The sequence below is a fragment of the Drosophila arizonae genome, chromosome 4 (genome assembly GCF_054131065.1).
Source record: "Drosophila arizonae isolate 15081-1271.41 chromosome 4, UAZ_ARI_1.0, whole genome shotgun sequence".
Lineage (NCBI taxonomy): Eukaryota > Metazoa > Arthropoda > Insecta > Diptera > Drosophilidae > Drosophila > Drosophila arizonae.
The window spans coordinates 23,283,670-23,298,175 of NC_142924.1; the positions used below are offsets into that span (position 1 = coordinate 23,283,670).

A 14,506-nucleotide genomic window follows, 5' to 3' on the forward strand; every position below is an offset into this window, starting at 1 on the left:
CTCCTATACCACATCGAAGACCAACTACCCTAACAATGACACAACTATGAAATTAACTCGTTAAAAACAACACCTCAGGCAGAGGGAGAATAATTGCAGAAGGTATTTATAGATTAAGTGTAGCTGTGAATCGCACGTCTGTTCATAGACATAAATGTAAAAATCGATATATACAAATCGATAAATAATTCGTATCAGCTATTCTATACATGACAACCTAGGAACCATATAGAAGCGAGACGTACGAGACCTAGAGATTTTGAGTTCCTTTCCAAAAAACCTGGCCAGGCCACCGACCAAAATAATTTCAATAGATTGATGCTTAAGTTAAATAAATGTAAATATATATCTATATAAATAAAACAAATAAATAAAAAATATAAATATAAAAAAGTGAGCTAGTAATTTTATTTTTATTTATTATTATTATTATTATTATTATTATTTTTTTTTTCATTTTAATTAATTAATATAAGCAATTTTTTACTTTATAGTTTATGAATTTAATACTTAATACTTTGCATACTTAATTTTCAAGATATACTGTGATACTTGTCCGAATTCATCCAAGGCTGAGAATATGCTCAGATGAAGTTATTTTTAATGAATATTCTGCCATCATGATTTTCACTGGTATTTTATTTATGATTATTATTTTGTATTTTTAAAAGATTTAATTAGTTAAAAATTAAAGTAATTTGTATTTGTAATTGTATTATTTGCCATAAAAATTATTTTGTTTAAAATCAATTTTATGTCTTTAATATTTGCATATATTTTTAGAGATATGCATTCGATTTTAAAATATTTCTCATATTATTTTAGGCTTTTATGCCAGAAGCCAACCCTGTCGAATTTAAAGAAATATATTTATATTATTGGTTTCTTGTGAACATGAATGATTTTTTTAATTAACAACAAAACTCGACAAATGTTGAGCTTATCAAAAACAATATTTATTTGCCTTTTTCATTTGAATTGTCAAAGAAAAACTAAAGCTAAACTTGACAGAAATTGCTGCATAGTTCAAGGAGATGCCAAAGCCGTTGCGGAACGGCAAAACGATTTCGGTGCTAGCCACGCCCACAAGTGGGCAGCATGTGGGCAGCGGCAACAATCAGGAACAAAGTGTGAAACGTTGCGAGTTAATTGAATTCAGACGGCGTCTAAAAACTGCAAACCTGCAGTCGCCCAAAGTGTTTCTAGTTAGTTGTTTATGCGGCGTGAGGCTGCCGTTGCTGCTTTTATTTAATACTCTGTTTCCGGGTGGCAAATGGCTATATTAGGTGATGTCAAATGATGCGATATCGAATGGATCGAAGTCTGAAATATCTAAATATCGGGAATGCTATATACTTATTTAATACATGTCGTATGTCGTATGTCGTATGTCGTATGTCGTATGTCGTATGTCGTATGTCGTATGTCGTATGTCGTATGTCTTATGTCGTATGTCGTATGTCCGTATGTCGTATGTCGTATGTCGTATGTCCGTATGTCGTACTTCGTATATCGTATGTCGTATATCGTATGTCGTATGTCGTATGTCGTATGTCGTATGTCGTATGTCGTATGTCGTATTGTCGTATGTCGTATGTCGTATGTCGTATGTCGTATGTCGTATGTCGTATGGTCGTATGTCGTATGTCGTATGTCGTATGTCGTATGTCGTATGTCGTATGTCGTATGTCGTATGTCGTATGTCGTATGTCGTATGTCGTATGTCGTATGTCGTATGTCGTATGTCGTATGTCGTATGTCGTATGTCGTATGTCGTATGTCATATGTCGTATGTCGTATGTCGTATGTCGTATGCCGTATGTCGTATGTCGTATGTCGTAGGTCCTATGTCGTATGTCGTATGTCGTATGTCGTATGTCGTATGTCGTATGTCGTATGTTGTGTGTCGTATGTCGTATGTCGTATGTCGTATGTACCCGGTGTCAGTGCATTGCACAGTCGTTGCACTTTCATGAAATTTGTTTAGCTCGTTACTGTTAAGGTTGTTGTTTATTTGTGGGCAGCGGGCCTGGTTAGTTGGCAGCTTATACAATTTTAGTCAATTCTGTTTTCACCATTCTTTTTTTTTGGCTCTGCTCGGCATTAGCTCAAAAAGTTGCCCATTAATGGACGTACGAAATTTACTTTGTGTCCATGTGTGTGTGTGTGTGTGTGTGGGTATGAGAGACATGATGTTGTTGTGCGTTGGGTGTTTTAGCCTCGTAGAGAAAACTGAAGCTGTTGTTGATTTTGATGCTACTCTGCTGCATGTTTGCGTTTCGGGCAACCGCTGACGCGGCTGCTGCCACTGGCAATGCCATACACCAGACTCCCCCGGATCATGCCTCTCCGGCTCACCAAGCGCTTCTAGCGCGTTATCCACGGCGGCGCTCTGCTGGTTGATTGCGTAAATGGATGCGCTGCGCTAGGCTGGGCTGGGTTGGGCTGTGTTGCACTGCCTACAGCCAACAGAACTTTGCACTTTGCACGAAAGCGAATAGCCGTGTGCACTGCGAACCGGAAGTCAATAAAAGTTGGCCTATTGCGCAGCAGGAGGCAGCATCAGTCAGTCAGCCAGTCACTGTGTCTGAGCCAATTTCGGACGAATTTTTTCATGCATTTTTGACCAGCAAAGCACCTGGGCAGGTTAACGAAATTAGCTGGCGCATTGGCCTCTAGCCTCTAGCTAGGCTTGATTACAATTTTTAATTCGATTTCAATTGGGAACTTTATAAAGGGCTCATATCTTTTATAGCAACAATTTTTAGGTCTCAGGTTGCTTATTGAAATAATACCCAAAATTATTAAAAGTCCTATCAAAAAATTTATAAATTAATATATAGTAAGTAAGTTTAGAGACTCAATTAGACCAAGAAATCTATAAATGTTATGTTTCATAATTGAGTTGGGTAATATAATTTTTCGAAATAAGAATGAGCTGCCTGCAGACGAATATAAAAATAAACGGCAAATCGAATACTTATGATAGGTTTTTAATATTCGACATCTAAGCATTGCACGTTTTATTTTAGTATCAATTCATGGGTATACTCCTGCTAGTCATTTATATAAAATATTTACTAATTATTTAATTTATTTTTATTTTTAAGTATTTTTATATAAGTATTAATTTATATGCCTCGTACGTGCAAATCAAACACGCAGAGTAAACAAATTTTGGCTCCCTCGGGTTTGGCCGAAGAGGAAGTATATCGAGAGTCCTGCAGTATGCGCCATCTATTGCTCAAGTTAGCAGTATCTACGATGCTTCACGGCGATATTTACGGTGATTTTCTATCGCTACTGTGACTGTGGCGAAATGTTGAACAATAGGTGGCGCTTGAACACGCATCCTAAAAGTCTAGCAGTGGCGCCATCTAGGTATAATGTATCGCTCGAAAGCTTGTTATATACAAGTACCGTTATCCTATGTCTTACATCTAAGCAAAAGTTGAACTCTGCCATTCAAGTCCTTTAAAGCGCCCCCTGTTGTACAAACAATACGAAGCTCTGAATGTCCTTATAGCGCTATCTGGCGATAGACTGGCCAACTAACACACACAATAAAATTCGGAGCTTGAAAGCTCTCAAGGCGCAACAGGCTAAAAATAAAATGTGAATAAGTGAGTTAAAAGGAAAAGCGGAAAACTACAGTCCAGACAAAATGCGAATATGCTGTGAATGTTAGCACGCATAACGGGAAATAATAAAATGATAAATGAAATGACAAACCCAAATATCTGCATTTAACTCCATCCATTCCTCGTTTAGTTCACTGTTCATTTCACAGCAGCGATAAAAAATTTTCCAGTAGCCGGTAATGGAAGTCCATCTTGGTTTAAAATCATAATGTTTAAGAAACAAAGAGCGGGCGTCTTCCATTTGATATTAGCAAAATAGGTTTTACGCACTTTTGAAAACACAAATTAAAGTTGAATTTAAAATCAAATAAAAAGCAACCAACTCAAGATTAAAAACATTAGAAGATGCAACCTCACTCGATGCAAAGCAAAAATGCGACTGACGCACACTCGGTTAATTTTACACTGTTACTTTCGCAGCCGTACAGTGGAGGCCAACATATTAGTAACAGCCCAAGGAGAGTGCGCAGAAGAGGCAGCTCAGCATTCGCGTTTGACTACAGTAAAGGCGATCAGTGGAACAGTGAAAGAAGAATTATTTTAATAAACTAATGCATTCTGTTATATTAACAGACAGAGACAGGACTTGGAATAAAAATAATAAACGTCTTATTTATTGTACACTTATACATCAATATAATTACTGTCATAAAACTCGCAACTACAAATGTAAATATAGTTTTAGTTATGCATGTTTTGAGCGCATAGAGCTGAGTGCGAAAAATTTGGCTAGTTGAGAGAGAGAGAGAGAGAGAATATGAAGAAAGAGAGCAAGAAGAGGGGCATATCGGCTGTTACTTTTGTTGTATTTTTCGCCAGCGTAGCCTTTCTTGGAGATTCAGAAGTAGAGTGGTAAAATGGTGTGGGTGTGTGTGTGAGTGTGAGCGTGCGATGTTGAAAACGGGTGTAATGCAGTTGCTGTGCAACATTTGATTTTGAACAGTCTCGCATGTATATACACACACACAGGTGCACGTTCACACATGCCCCTATAGCCCTGAGCAGTTCTGTGAGCTGCTTGCGCAGTGCGCTGAGAGGGAGAGAAATTTTCTGTGCGCTCCATGATTTCCATGACATATGGAATATATGTAAGTTCATTTGTGGGATATGTATCGATTTCTTCTGCTACATATGTATGCTATCATACTTTCATACAAAATTCCCATTTTCAATAGTTTTATTTGAATATAAATGTCATGTGAGTTAAAAACGGAAAATAGATCGTAACGTGGATTCTTCTTCAAAGTTTTATTGGTAAATGAGTATTTTACCATATTTGAAATAATAATAAGACGAAGCATGAACAGTTGTATCGGAATTGATGTAGCTTACCTGTCTCTGATGAAATTCCATTGCCGGCACATTGCCATTTAACTCGACGGCAGACATTTGTGAAAACAAATAGTACTAATTGTTGTGAAAAGAGCAGGGATCGTTACTTAATATATTCTTTTTACAGTTTGGCACTCTCATATACAGCGATTGTTACACTAAACTTAGCTTGAGCTTGAAATTCTGACATTCAGGGAACATCTACGGTACTTAGTTTGGCATAGATAATCTGTTTTGGGTTTGTCATTAACGCATTGATTTGAATCTGGAAAAATAAGACAATAGAAAATAGACAAAGAAAATAGATTAATTTGATAAAACATTTAAAGCAGTTTGTTATAGGATGTGCCATATTCATATAATATCTAAATACCAAATATCTATTATAATAAAAATCCTCATCATCATTCAACGTTCAGGATATGATAATAATATTCAATTGTGTATACTCGAAAAACCACCAGCCTTACGTTTCAAATACTTTTTTGAAAATTTGCATGGAATTTGGGGATGTTGTCTTTATATACATATACATATATACATATATTTTAGCAAAAGCATTATAGTCAGATTTACAATTTTCATTTACAAATTTCTCATTTAATAAAAAAAAAAAAAAAAAAAAAAAATAAATAAATAAAATGAAATAAAAATAAAATAAACAAATAAATAAATAAAATAATAATAATTCAGCTTGAGTTCGTATTAAGCACATTTTTAAATTAGAGCAAAATCTAAGTAAAATTTGAAGCGGCTAGCAGCTATTTGAAGATAATTGAATTGGAATTGATTTTTGTCGGATTTCATACCACACCAACGTAGTGTATGTGTGTGTGTGTGCAATAGCAACGGATGTCTCTTTGCAGAGATGGAATTCGAACCGAGTAGCGTCGAGTGTACCGAATCGCAAAAAATGTAATAAGACTGGGCCGATTCGAATATAGATTGTTAATAGCTATGACAGCCATTTCCATGTGCTCGTATATGTATTCTCATACCTATATATGTCTGTGTGTCTGTGTAATTCCGGTAATAGAATATTGAAATTGTAATCAAACTGAACTTGGACTTGGATTCAACTCCGTTAGAATCAGGGAAAATGTTTGCATGCACTCGTAGCATAATATATATATTATATGGTATATTAAATAAATTTTTTTCTAGTAAATAAATAGAGGCAATCAACAATAAGTACGTTAGTCGTCAAAGCTGTAGACTATACTTATATACCGTTGTATTTTAAGCACTTTGAGTGCTGAAATATAGAAATATAGAGTATATGTATGATAACTCAAGGACTTAATGGTATGCTTTTCCTGGGCATGGTAATTTGGGAAAAACTGTACATGGTTTATACAAAAGCTCAAAATTTACCCATAAAAGAATTGGATCAATTTCTCTACTGATTTGCCATAAATTGTAAAAATATGCCAATTAGAGAGTTTTGAGTTTTGACCAGGAATGAGTATTCTGCAGCTGGTATTGCTCGACTAGAATATTCTCAACTGTTTTAGTCGAACAAGCATACATTTATGGCAAATTGATTGCATATATATATTGATATAAGGTGAACTCAAGCCCATGGTATCTGCACGTTAGCAACTACCGACTAGGGCGCTTGCTTGCTATCCGTATATTTATATATAGCCGGCAAGTGAGAAATATCCCGGCTGAGCACGATTTTATTTGAAATCGTTGCATTAGCTATGCAAATCACATCCACTTGCAAAGAAACCAACTGCTTTCGCGCGTACTCACAGGCTAAGTGGCATCCAGGATATATACCCCTCGAGGGTACTTAGAGCTATAAAATAAGTGCACAACATAACTTTGTCTTAGTCAATAGCCATTGGAAGTGCATTTCTATTTGTATTTTATGCCACATACACACATACACACGCATAAATGCAATTGGTTTTAACGATTGCTGCTATTGCCCGTTGGCAGTTTTAGCTTTAGCTTTGGCTTCAGTTTCGTTTTGGCCTTCTTCCGTTTAACAAAATACCGTTGCAATGTGTGCTGTAACACACATCTAACTATGTTTTACACACATGGCTAACAACCTGGCCCCGCACCTGAGAGGGCGTAGGAGCCCGAAATGGCAAACGGAAATTGTGCATATTTCACTTAGCTTCAGCGCTGAAATGGCAAATGGCAAATGGCAGCCCAGCAAAGAGGTGAAAAGAGAAGCCAGTTGGCAAATATTTGTATAATCAAACGGTCTGATTCTCGCCACCTCGCTCAACATCAAGGCCTTCAGCAGCTGCCCCTTCCGTTCAGGGCTTGCAAAACGTTAAGTGTAAATAAATTATTAGGCGAGCGTCAACCTGTGTGCTCGCTGTGTTAACCCTTGCCGGGGTCGACAGCTGCGAGGGCTGCCCAGTTAATAATGAAGCTTTAAGCATGGCAATCAGACTTAACTATCATTCAGTTCATATTGTTTTACTTATTTACTTTAAGTTGTATCTTTATATCTATTGCTAAAACCCAAATTGAAAAATAAATTTTCAGTTTCATCAGACATATCGATAAATCTGATGGATCAATGATTCATAATTAGCATGAGGACTTCATAAGCTACACTCGGCTACAGTGAAGCCTCTGCCTGGGGCATTGCAAAAATGTGCCATGTTTGCCAACATGCAAAGAGAGTAACGAGACAATTACCGTTGGGAACGACGTCAGAGTCAGCTGCCGTTGCCATTGCTGCTGCTGCTGCTGCTGCTGCTGGCCAAACATGCAACTTTGAACAGTTAAACACACACAGTCTCTCTCACACACACACAACTGCTCAATACAGCAGCAGCGATGAATGTGTGCCAACAGAAAAAAAGCAAAAACTAAGGCAGACTTTTCAGTGCACAACTTTACACAGCCTTCTGCTCCTCTGCGTGTGCATGTATGTGTGTGTGTGCCTGTGTGCGTGTGCGAGTGCAACGTGACTGCTGCCTGGGGGCGTGGCTCTGTGGCCAATGTCTGCGTAGACAACGTGTTAAGCTTCAGTGGTTTGCCATTGCAAATGGGACACATTAGCAATGTTGAAAGTTGCTGCAGCGAGGAATGAAATGGAACGAGAACTGGAATGGGAATGGGAATCGGAATGGGAATGAAAACGAGAATGGTAACGGAAGCATGGCGTGGCCTAGGCTGGGTCGAGCTGGGTTAGAGGTTGGGAAACCCGGCAAAGGGCCTGACGACTTCTTTGACGCCGGCTGCATAGCCAGTGCTAAATGTGTCAGAAATTCAAAAACAAAACTCAGTTGACTGATTCGTTTAATTTGTACTTCACACAGTCAAAGAAGAGTGTCAAAGGTGTGCAAATAAACATTCGACTGATATACGAAAATATCAGCTAGAAAGCATAGAGAGGACAAGTCTATATCGATTCATAAATAATACCAAATTAAGCTTAATAAAACAATTTTGTATTATAGACTGAAATGCAATACCGAAGTCTCCTGGTCTTTAAACAATGTCTATTTAAATGGTCTTAGAAGTAAAGGTTTGAAAGAAATCAATTAAGCAATAACATCAGTAAAACATTCGTATATGTATATTTACATATAATGTACGTAATGTCGTCTGAAAACGCAATCGCTCAATAGGTCCCTCAAAGGAACTAAGAGAGGACTTACAAACCTCCACCCTCAAAATCTGCTCGTTTAGGCTTCTATCCAAATATGTGTGCATCTAATATCCTGTTTCCTTTTTATAGTTTTGTTTACACATACAACGTACAGTTTGACCCCTTCCGTTTTATAGAGTTAAAAAAAAAGTTTAATTATTCGCTGTCTAGATTAATTTCTTATAAGGTAGCGAGATGCTCACCTATGAAAGTGTAAAAAAAAAAAAAAAAAAATGATTATCGAATTGACGACAGAATCAATTTTTTTTTTTTCTTACATAATATAAAGTGTTAAGTTTTTTTTTTTTTTTTTTTTTTTTTTTTTTTTTTTTATATATATATTTTTATATTAATCATTCACGCTGCTTTGCTGTTATCTGCTTCGCTTTGCTTCTTGCAATGCCATGATGCACTTCCTCTTTATTAAGTATCGGTGACTCTAAAGTTAAGTTTCGATGGACTTACAGTTAGATATCGCCCTTTAACTACAATTGGAGCTATAAGCATAAAAATGAAGCCTCCTACAAGCATTGCAATGTTAATCAAACAAAGAAAATTTCTTCACAATGTGAATTTTTTTTATTTTATTTTTTTATTTTATTTTTTTTATTAGAATTCTTTTATTGCAGCTTCTTGTCTTAGACTATACAGCGCAGACATCATTAAACCTTAACTTAAATTATGGGCTAGAAGCCAGTATTTACACTATTTACAATATTTTTACAATACAATTTTATGGGGATATGTGGTCTAAGGGATGTCACAATGTGAATTAGCTGTTTTCTACTCCGGTGAAGCCTCTATTAAAGCTATCAGCTAATTCAGATAAGCAGCAAACACTCGACTGGTTTATTGCATTACAAGCTAATTTAAAAAATGTAGCATACCTTTACGGGCTTCATAGTATTAATGGAATCGATGGTATTTTACTCTGTTCAAGCTCCTGATATATGCAGTTGCTGTCTTTATGGACATAAGGCAAGCGTTTGACAGAGTCTGGCATGACGGACTATTATTCAAAAAACTTAGAAGCATTCTCACTCCACAATTGTACCAGATTGTCAGCAGCTTTCTGCGAGATAGAAGTTTTAGGGTTGATGTTGATGGAATTAAATCGTCAAAAAGACCAATATGTGCAGGCGTGCCTCAAGGTAGCGTTCTCGGCCCTACCTTGTATACTCTGTTCACATCCGATATGCCCTCACATAGCGACATCACAGGAGTAAACCGGAACAATGTACTGATAGCCACGTATGCCGACGATACAGCCGTACTGACAAGTAGTACCTGCATCAATAAAGCTACATTGCAATAGTATGTGAGCAGCTTTGAAGACTGGGCCTGCAAATGGAACATTGGTATTAACGGGAGCAAATGCGCAAACGTTTCGTTTACCACAAGGCGTTCAAACTGTGGTCGCATTAGCATGCAGGGCTCAACACTACCGCACAAAAGAAGCCACAAATATCTGGGCGTAGTGTTAGACAGAAGGCTTACATTCAACATGCACACCACGATGGTCAAAAAGTCTGTTTTGTCCAAAAGCGCAAAGATGTCATGGCATCTTAAGCCGGCCAATAAATTGTCACTGTACAATAAAGTCACAATTTATAAAGCGATACTCAGCCCCATATGGAGATATGCGCTTCAAATCTATGGGATTGCGGCAAAAACAAATTTAAATAAAATAAGAGTTGCACAAGCAAAAATCCTCCGGCAAATTTGCAATGCTCCCTGGTACATGCGTACCAGGGACATTGAAAAGGATCTCATGGTCCCCAAAGTTTGAGACGTTATGCAAAAGGTAGCTGCTAGCTACCTTGCAAGACTTGAAGGCCACCCAAACCCTTTGGCGAGAAGACTTAAGAAAACAGCCAGAAAAAGAAGACTGAAGAAGTGCCATCCACAGGACCTCCCCGCGAGGTTCCTATAAAAATATATCGATTCAAATTTAATGTGATATGGGTAAAAATTGTTATTTTTTGTTTGTTGATATTTTTGTAAATTGTTATATTGTTATTGTTATGAAATTTCTGTAGTGTGTATTGTAAATAATTGTGTTTTTATGTTCAGTTAAGCTGCCAAATTGGTAGTAAAAACCCAGTTTAAATAATATTATAATAATAAAAAAAAAAAAAATGTATATTGTTATTGTTATGAAATTTCTGTAGTGTGTACTGTAAATAATTGTGTTTTTATGTTCAACTTGTTAAGCTGCCAAATTGGTAGTAAAAAGCCTGTTTAAATAATATTAAAAAAAAAAAAAAAGATGGTATTTTACTCTGTTCAAGCTCCTGACAAGATAGGATATATATGACACTTGACTCCAAATTCCATTAAAAATACCATCTAAGAAATTCGAAGTACATCTCGTGGTTTTATATTATAAATCGAATCGATGATTTTAAGCTACTCAACTATCAGCAGAAGTGTTAATTAAATTGATTGGAAACGGAAGTGAGTGCCTTTCTTCTTAGTTTCCGGGATGGAAAACTGAAGTAACTAACATTTGTCTCTAGCCCTCGCTGAGCTGTGCCAATAAATCCTTGCTCCACTGCCCATTCATTTCCCTAATGAAATCTCAAGAGTTTCTCCATAAGTTCTCGCTCGCCGGGGACTTCGTTTGCGGCGTTCGCGCTTTTCCATTTGATTGCCAACATAGTTGCCTCGATTGATCAAATCCAATAATGCAAAATACTAGGAAAAGGTATCGAAAGTTCCAAGGACGAGCCATTTGCAACGTTATTCTATTTTCTCTTCTTTTAATCAACTTTGCTGCCTGCGGCGTCAGCGTCGGCATTGACGCTGACGTCGACGTCATCGTAGTCCGCTGTCTGTTTGTTTTGCGCAAAAAGTTTTTTTTTTTTTTTTTTTTTGCGTTTTGCGTTTTGTTTGTTTATTTGTTTGTTTTGCTTAAAAACTCTTCAGTAGCGCCAAAGGCAGCTCAACAGCAACAACAACAACTGAGAACTGAGCCAACAACAACAGCAACAACAATGGCTGCAACAAAAGGTTGCCACGCGTAAAATATTTCTAAGAATTTCTCTTATGCTTCTGCATTCCGCGTGACTTTCAGTAACATATATAAGTATATATACGTAAATGTGTGTGTTATATATAGTCACATACCCACACACACACACTTATTCGTACACTTGCGCTCCCACGTAATGCCGTTGCTTTTGGCAACAAAAGCGCGTTGTGAATCGCTTCAAGTTCAGCTCCTTGGTCTGGCTTCCTTGCAATTTGAACCGTATAAACTTAGTGTAAAGGGTATTTAAAACTATTTAAACAGAATTTCAGTAAACATTTATACATATGATATATCAGTGCAAACACCATGAGAGTCTTGGTAGGCCTAAGGCAGGCTCATTCGAGGAGAGACCAGAGAAGAGGAGGAGAGATTTAGAGTTATATATGTTGTTTCAGAACAGATATATATTTATGGCAAGTTTTTGATTTTAGTTGTCTTAGCGGAAGAGTTAGATTTTATGCCAGGCATCTAATGTGGAAAATTAACTTTTACTCTTTGACTTCAATCTGCGCTTGGCTCATTTGACACTAAAATTGTTTTAATAGTAAACAGATATGATTTCTAGTTGCTTTAAGTTTGGATTTATACCTCTAACTGTTTTCTATGTATAATAATATTTTGATATTGATTTGATATGACTTAATGGGCAACTTGTAGTCGGCTATTATCTATCAACGTATTCTAACTAATTCGAGCTCCTCTGGTGATGCCTTATGACTTTTAATGTGGCAGCAGCAAAGCTCGTAAATTTTCGAGACGAAATTGTTAAAACACACACACATAGACATCATGCAATTTAATTTGATCACACACACACACACGGGGTCGTGTGGGTAGCCCGCCTGCAAAGCACTTAGCAAGTGCGCAGTGCAATTGACAACTAGCCGCGACAACAACCACAGCGCAGTAACAATAACAGTGGCAACAACAATAACTTTGGCAGCACCAGCCACCACACACCACCCACCAACCACCAACCACCATCTCCACCTCGGCCCACCCACTGAGCCACGCTCGGTTGGCAATTTTCCTGCAGCATTTTTCCACACTTTATGAGACATTCATACATTTCTCAATGTTGATGCTGTTATTCTTGACTTTATCTTTGTGCTCTGACTAAGAATGTACGACTATAAAATACCCAGTGGTAAGTGGTAAGAACTGCTCAACTATAAGATACCCAGCAGTGAAGCGAATCATTTTATTCTAACTGAAGAATCTATAGAAATATTACTGAGTGAGAACATTTACATATATCTCCTTTTTTAATGATTTCGACAATGAAATTCTGCTCCCATCAAATGCGGCTCCATTGCTAATAAATTGTATAAGATTTTATATTCAACTAAATAATATTCGAAATATTCGAGGAATTTATGTTACAACTTTTTATTTGGTTGGCCTTATTTACGTATGTAGGTCTCTGAGATTGGAGAGAAAATTCTTCGTTAGAGTAATATCCCTTTCAGGAATTTGAAAAATCTCTTAGCTCTCATATCATCCCAATTACGATTACTAAATTCCTTTTGCTAGCATTCAGTGGGTGAAGCGGAATATCAAAATTGCTATGCAACATTGTTGCCATTATTTGTATATGTGTGTGTGAGTGCTGCAATTTCTGTTGCTAAATATTTTTATTGCCACTTAAAAAGTTTGCTAAACAATTTTAGCTTTCATGATAGTTTGCAGGGGCAAAATATGCTTTTACTATAATTAAATATTTGCTGTCAACATTCGAGAGAATTTACAAAAATAATTGTGAAATACTTGTTAAATATTTCAACGAAATTCATATGAATCACTAACTTTAACTAAATATTATACTTTTCAATCGTAAATTTTATTCTCTTTAAAATATGCAACTTTTTGCGTATTATTTTACTAGCACTTCAAGTAAAAGGCCTTTCTCACCTGTTCTGTCCATACGTTTACATTGACTTTCGCTCAGCCCACATTAAAATATGCAATTCGATTTAAATGAAATTCGTATTTATTATTCGAAAGAAATATAAGCGAATGTGCTGCTTCGAGTTGACAAACTTTGTTATCTCAAAATTTGAGCAATTTTCTGCAACTTTTTCGCAATTGTCAATTGTCTGTTGAGTTCTGTTGTGTTGTGTCAGGTGCTGTTTTCTCTTGTTGTCGAGTTTGTTGTTGTGTTTGGGGTTTCTGTTTTGATTAGGTGCTGCTCTCAGTGGAGTTGACTGATTGCTTTTGTGCAGTTTTCCATTTGCAGTGCGAATAAGCCAAATGAAAACACGCCCGAAAAGTCAATTTAAATCTGAAGTCCTCAGCACTTGGGAGCAGCGGGAAGAGCAAAGCAAATGGCCACCTAGTTTTGATGCATATCATTTGTATCTCATAGTTATTTTGTATTGCTGTATTTGATTGTTTTGATTATGCCAAAAATACTTTAAATACTATAGAGCTATGGAGTTGCTTTATCAAATAAGTGAGATTTTCTTTAATCAAAGGTGTCTGTATTCTTTTAATTATTCAAGTCGTAAACCAAAATATTTTCTCTCTTTCAGAATTTGCCCTATGTATTTTTGTGCAACCATCTATACCAATTAGCTTAATAATACTAAGAGTCAAGGCAATTGCCCTAGCTCCCAGTGCTTAATTCTTAAATTAGTCTTAATTTTATATTAAATCAAATGTCTAATAAATATATAAATGTTAAAAGTATACAGTATTTATACATATTGAAAGTACGCTGAAAATATTATTTCCTCCACTAATTTATATCCACATTAATTTATAATTCTAATTGTAGCGTACTAAATGCCTTAATGCAGCATCTATACACTTTGGGTTAGTTTTCGCACCTGTCAGCCATTTCCTAATTGACTGTAAACATTTGTTAAGCACTTA

The 14,506-nt window shown here is 36.4% G+C and overlaps 1 protein-coding gene across 18 annotated transcripts in view; it reads right to left on the reverse strand.

The window, feature by feature from the left end:
* Positions 1–14,506, reverse strand: part of Rbfox1 (RNA-binding Fox protein 1) — a 138,246-nt gene that overhangs the window by 96,538 nt on the left and 27,202 nt on the right. For all 18 annotated transcript variants that reach the window (XM_089468490.1, XM_089468489.1, XM_089468487.1 and 15 more), the window contains one exon: positions 4,974–5,238. In XM_089468490.1, coding sequence (XP_089324616.1) covers positions 4,974–5,030 — 57 coding nt within the window. In that variant the 5' untranslated portion in view covers positions 5,031–5,238. Of the gene's footprint in view, positions 1–4,973; positions 5,239–14,506 lie in introns of those variants that run through there.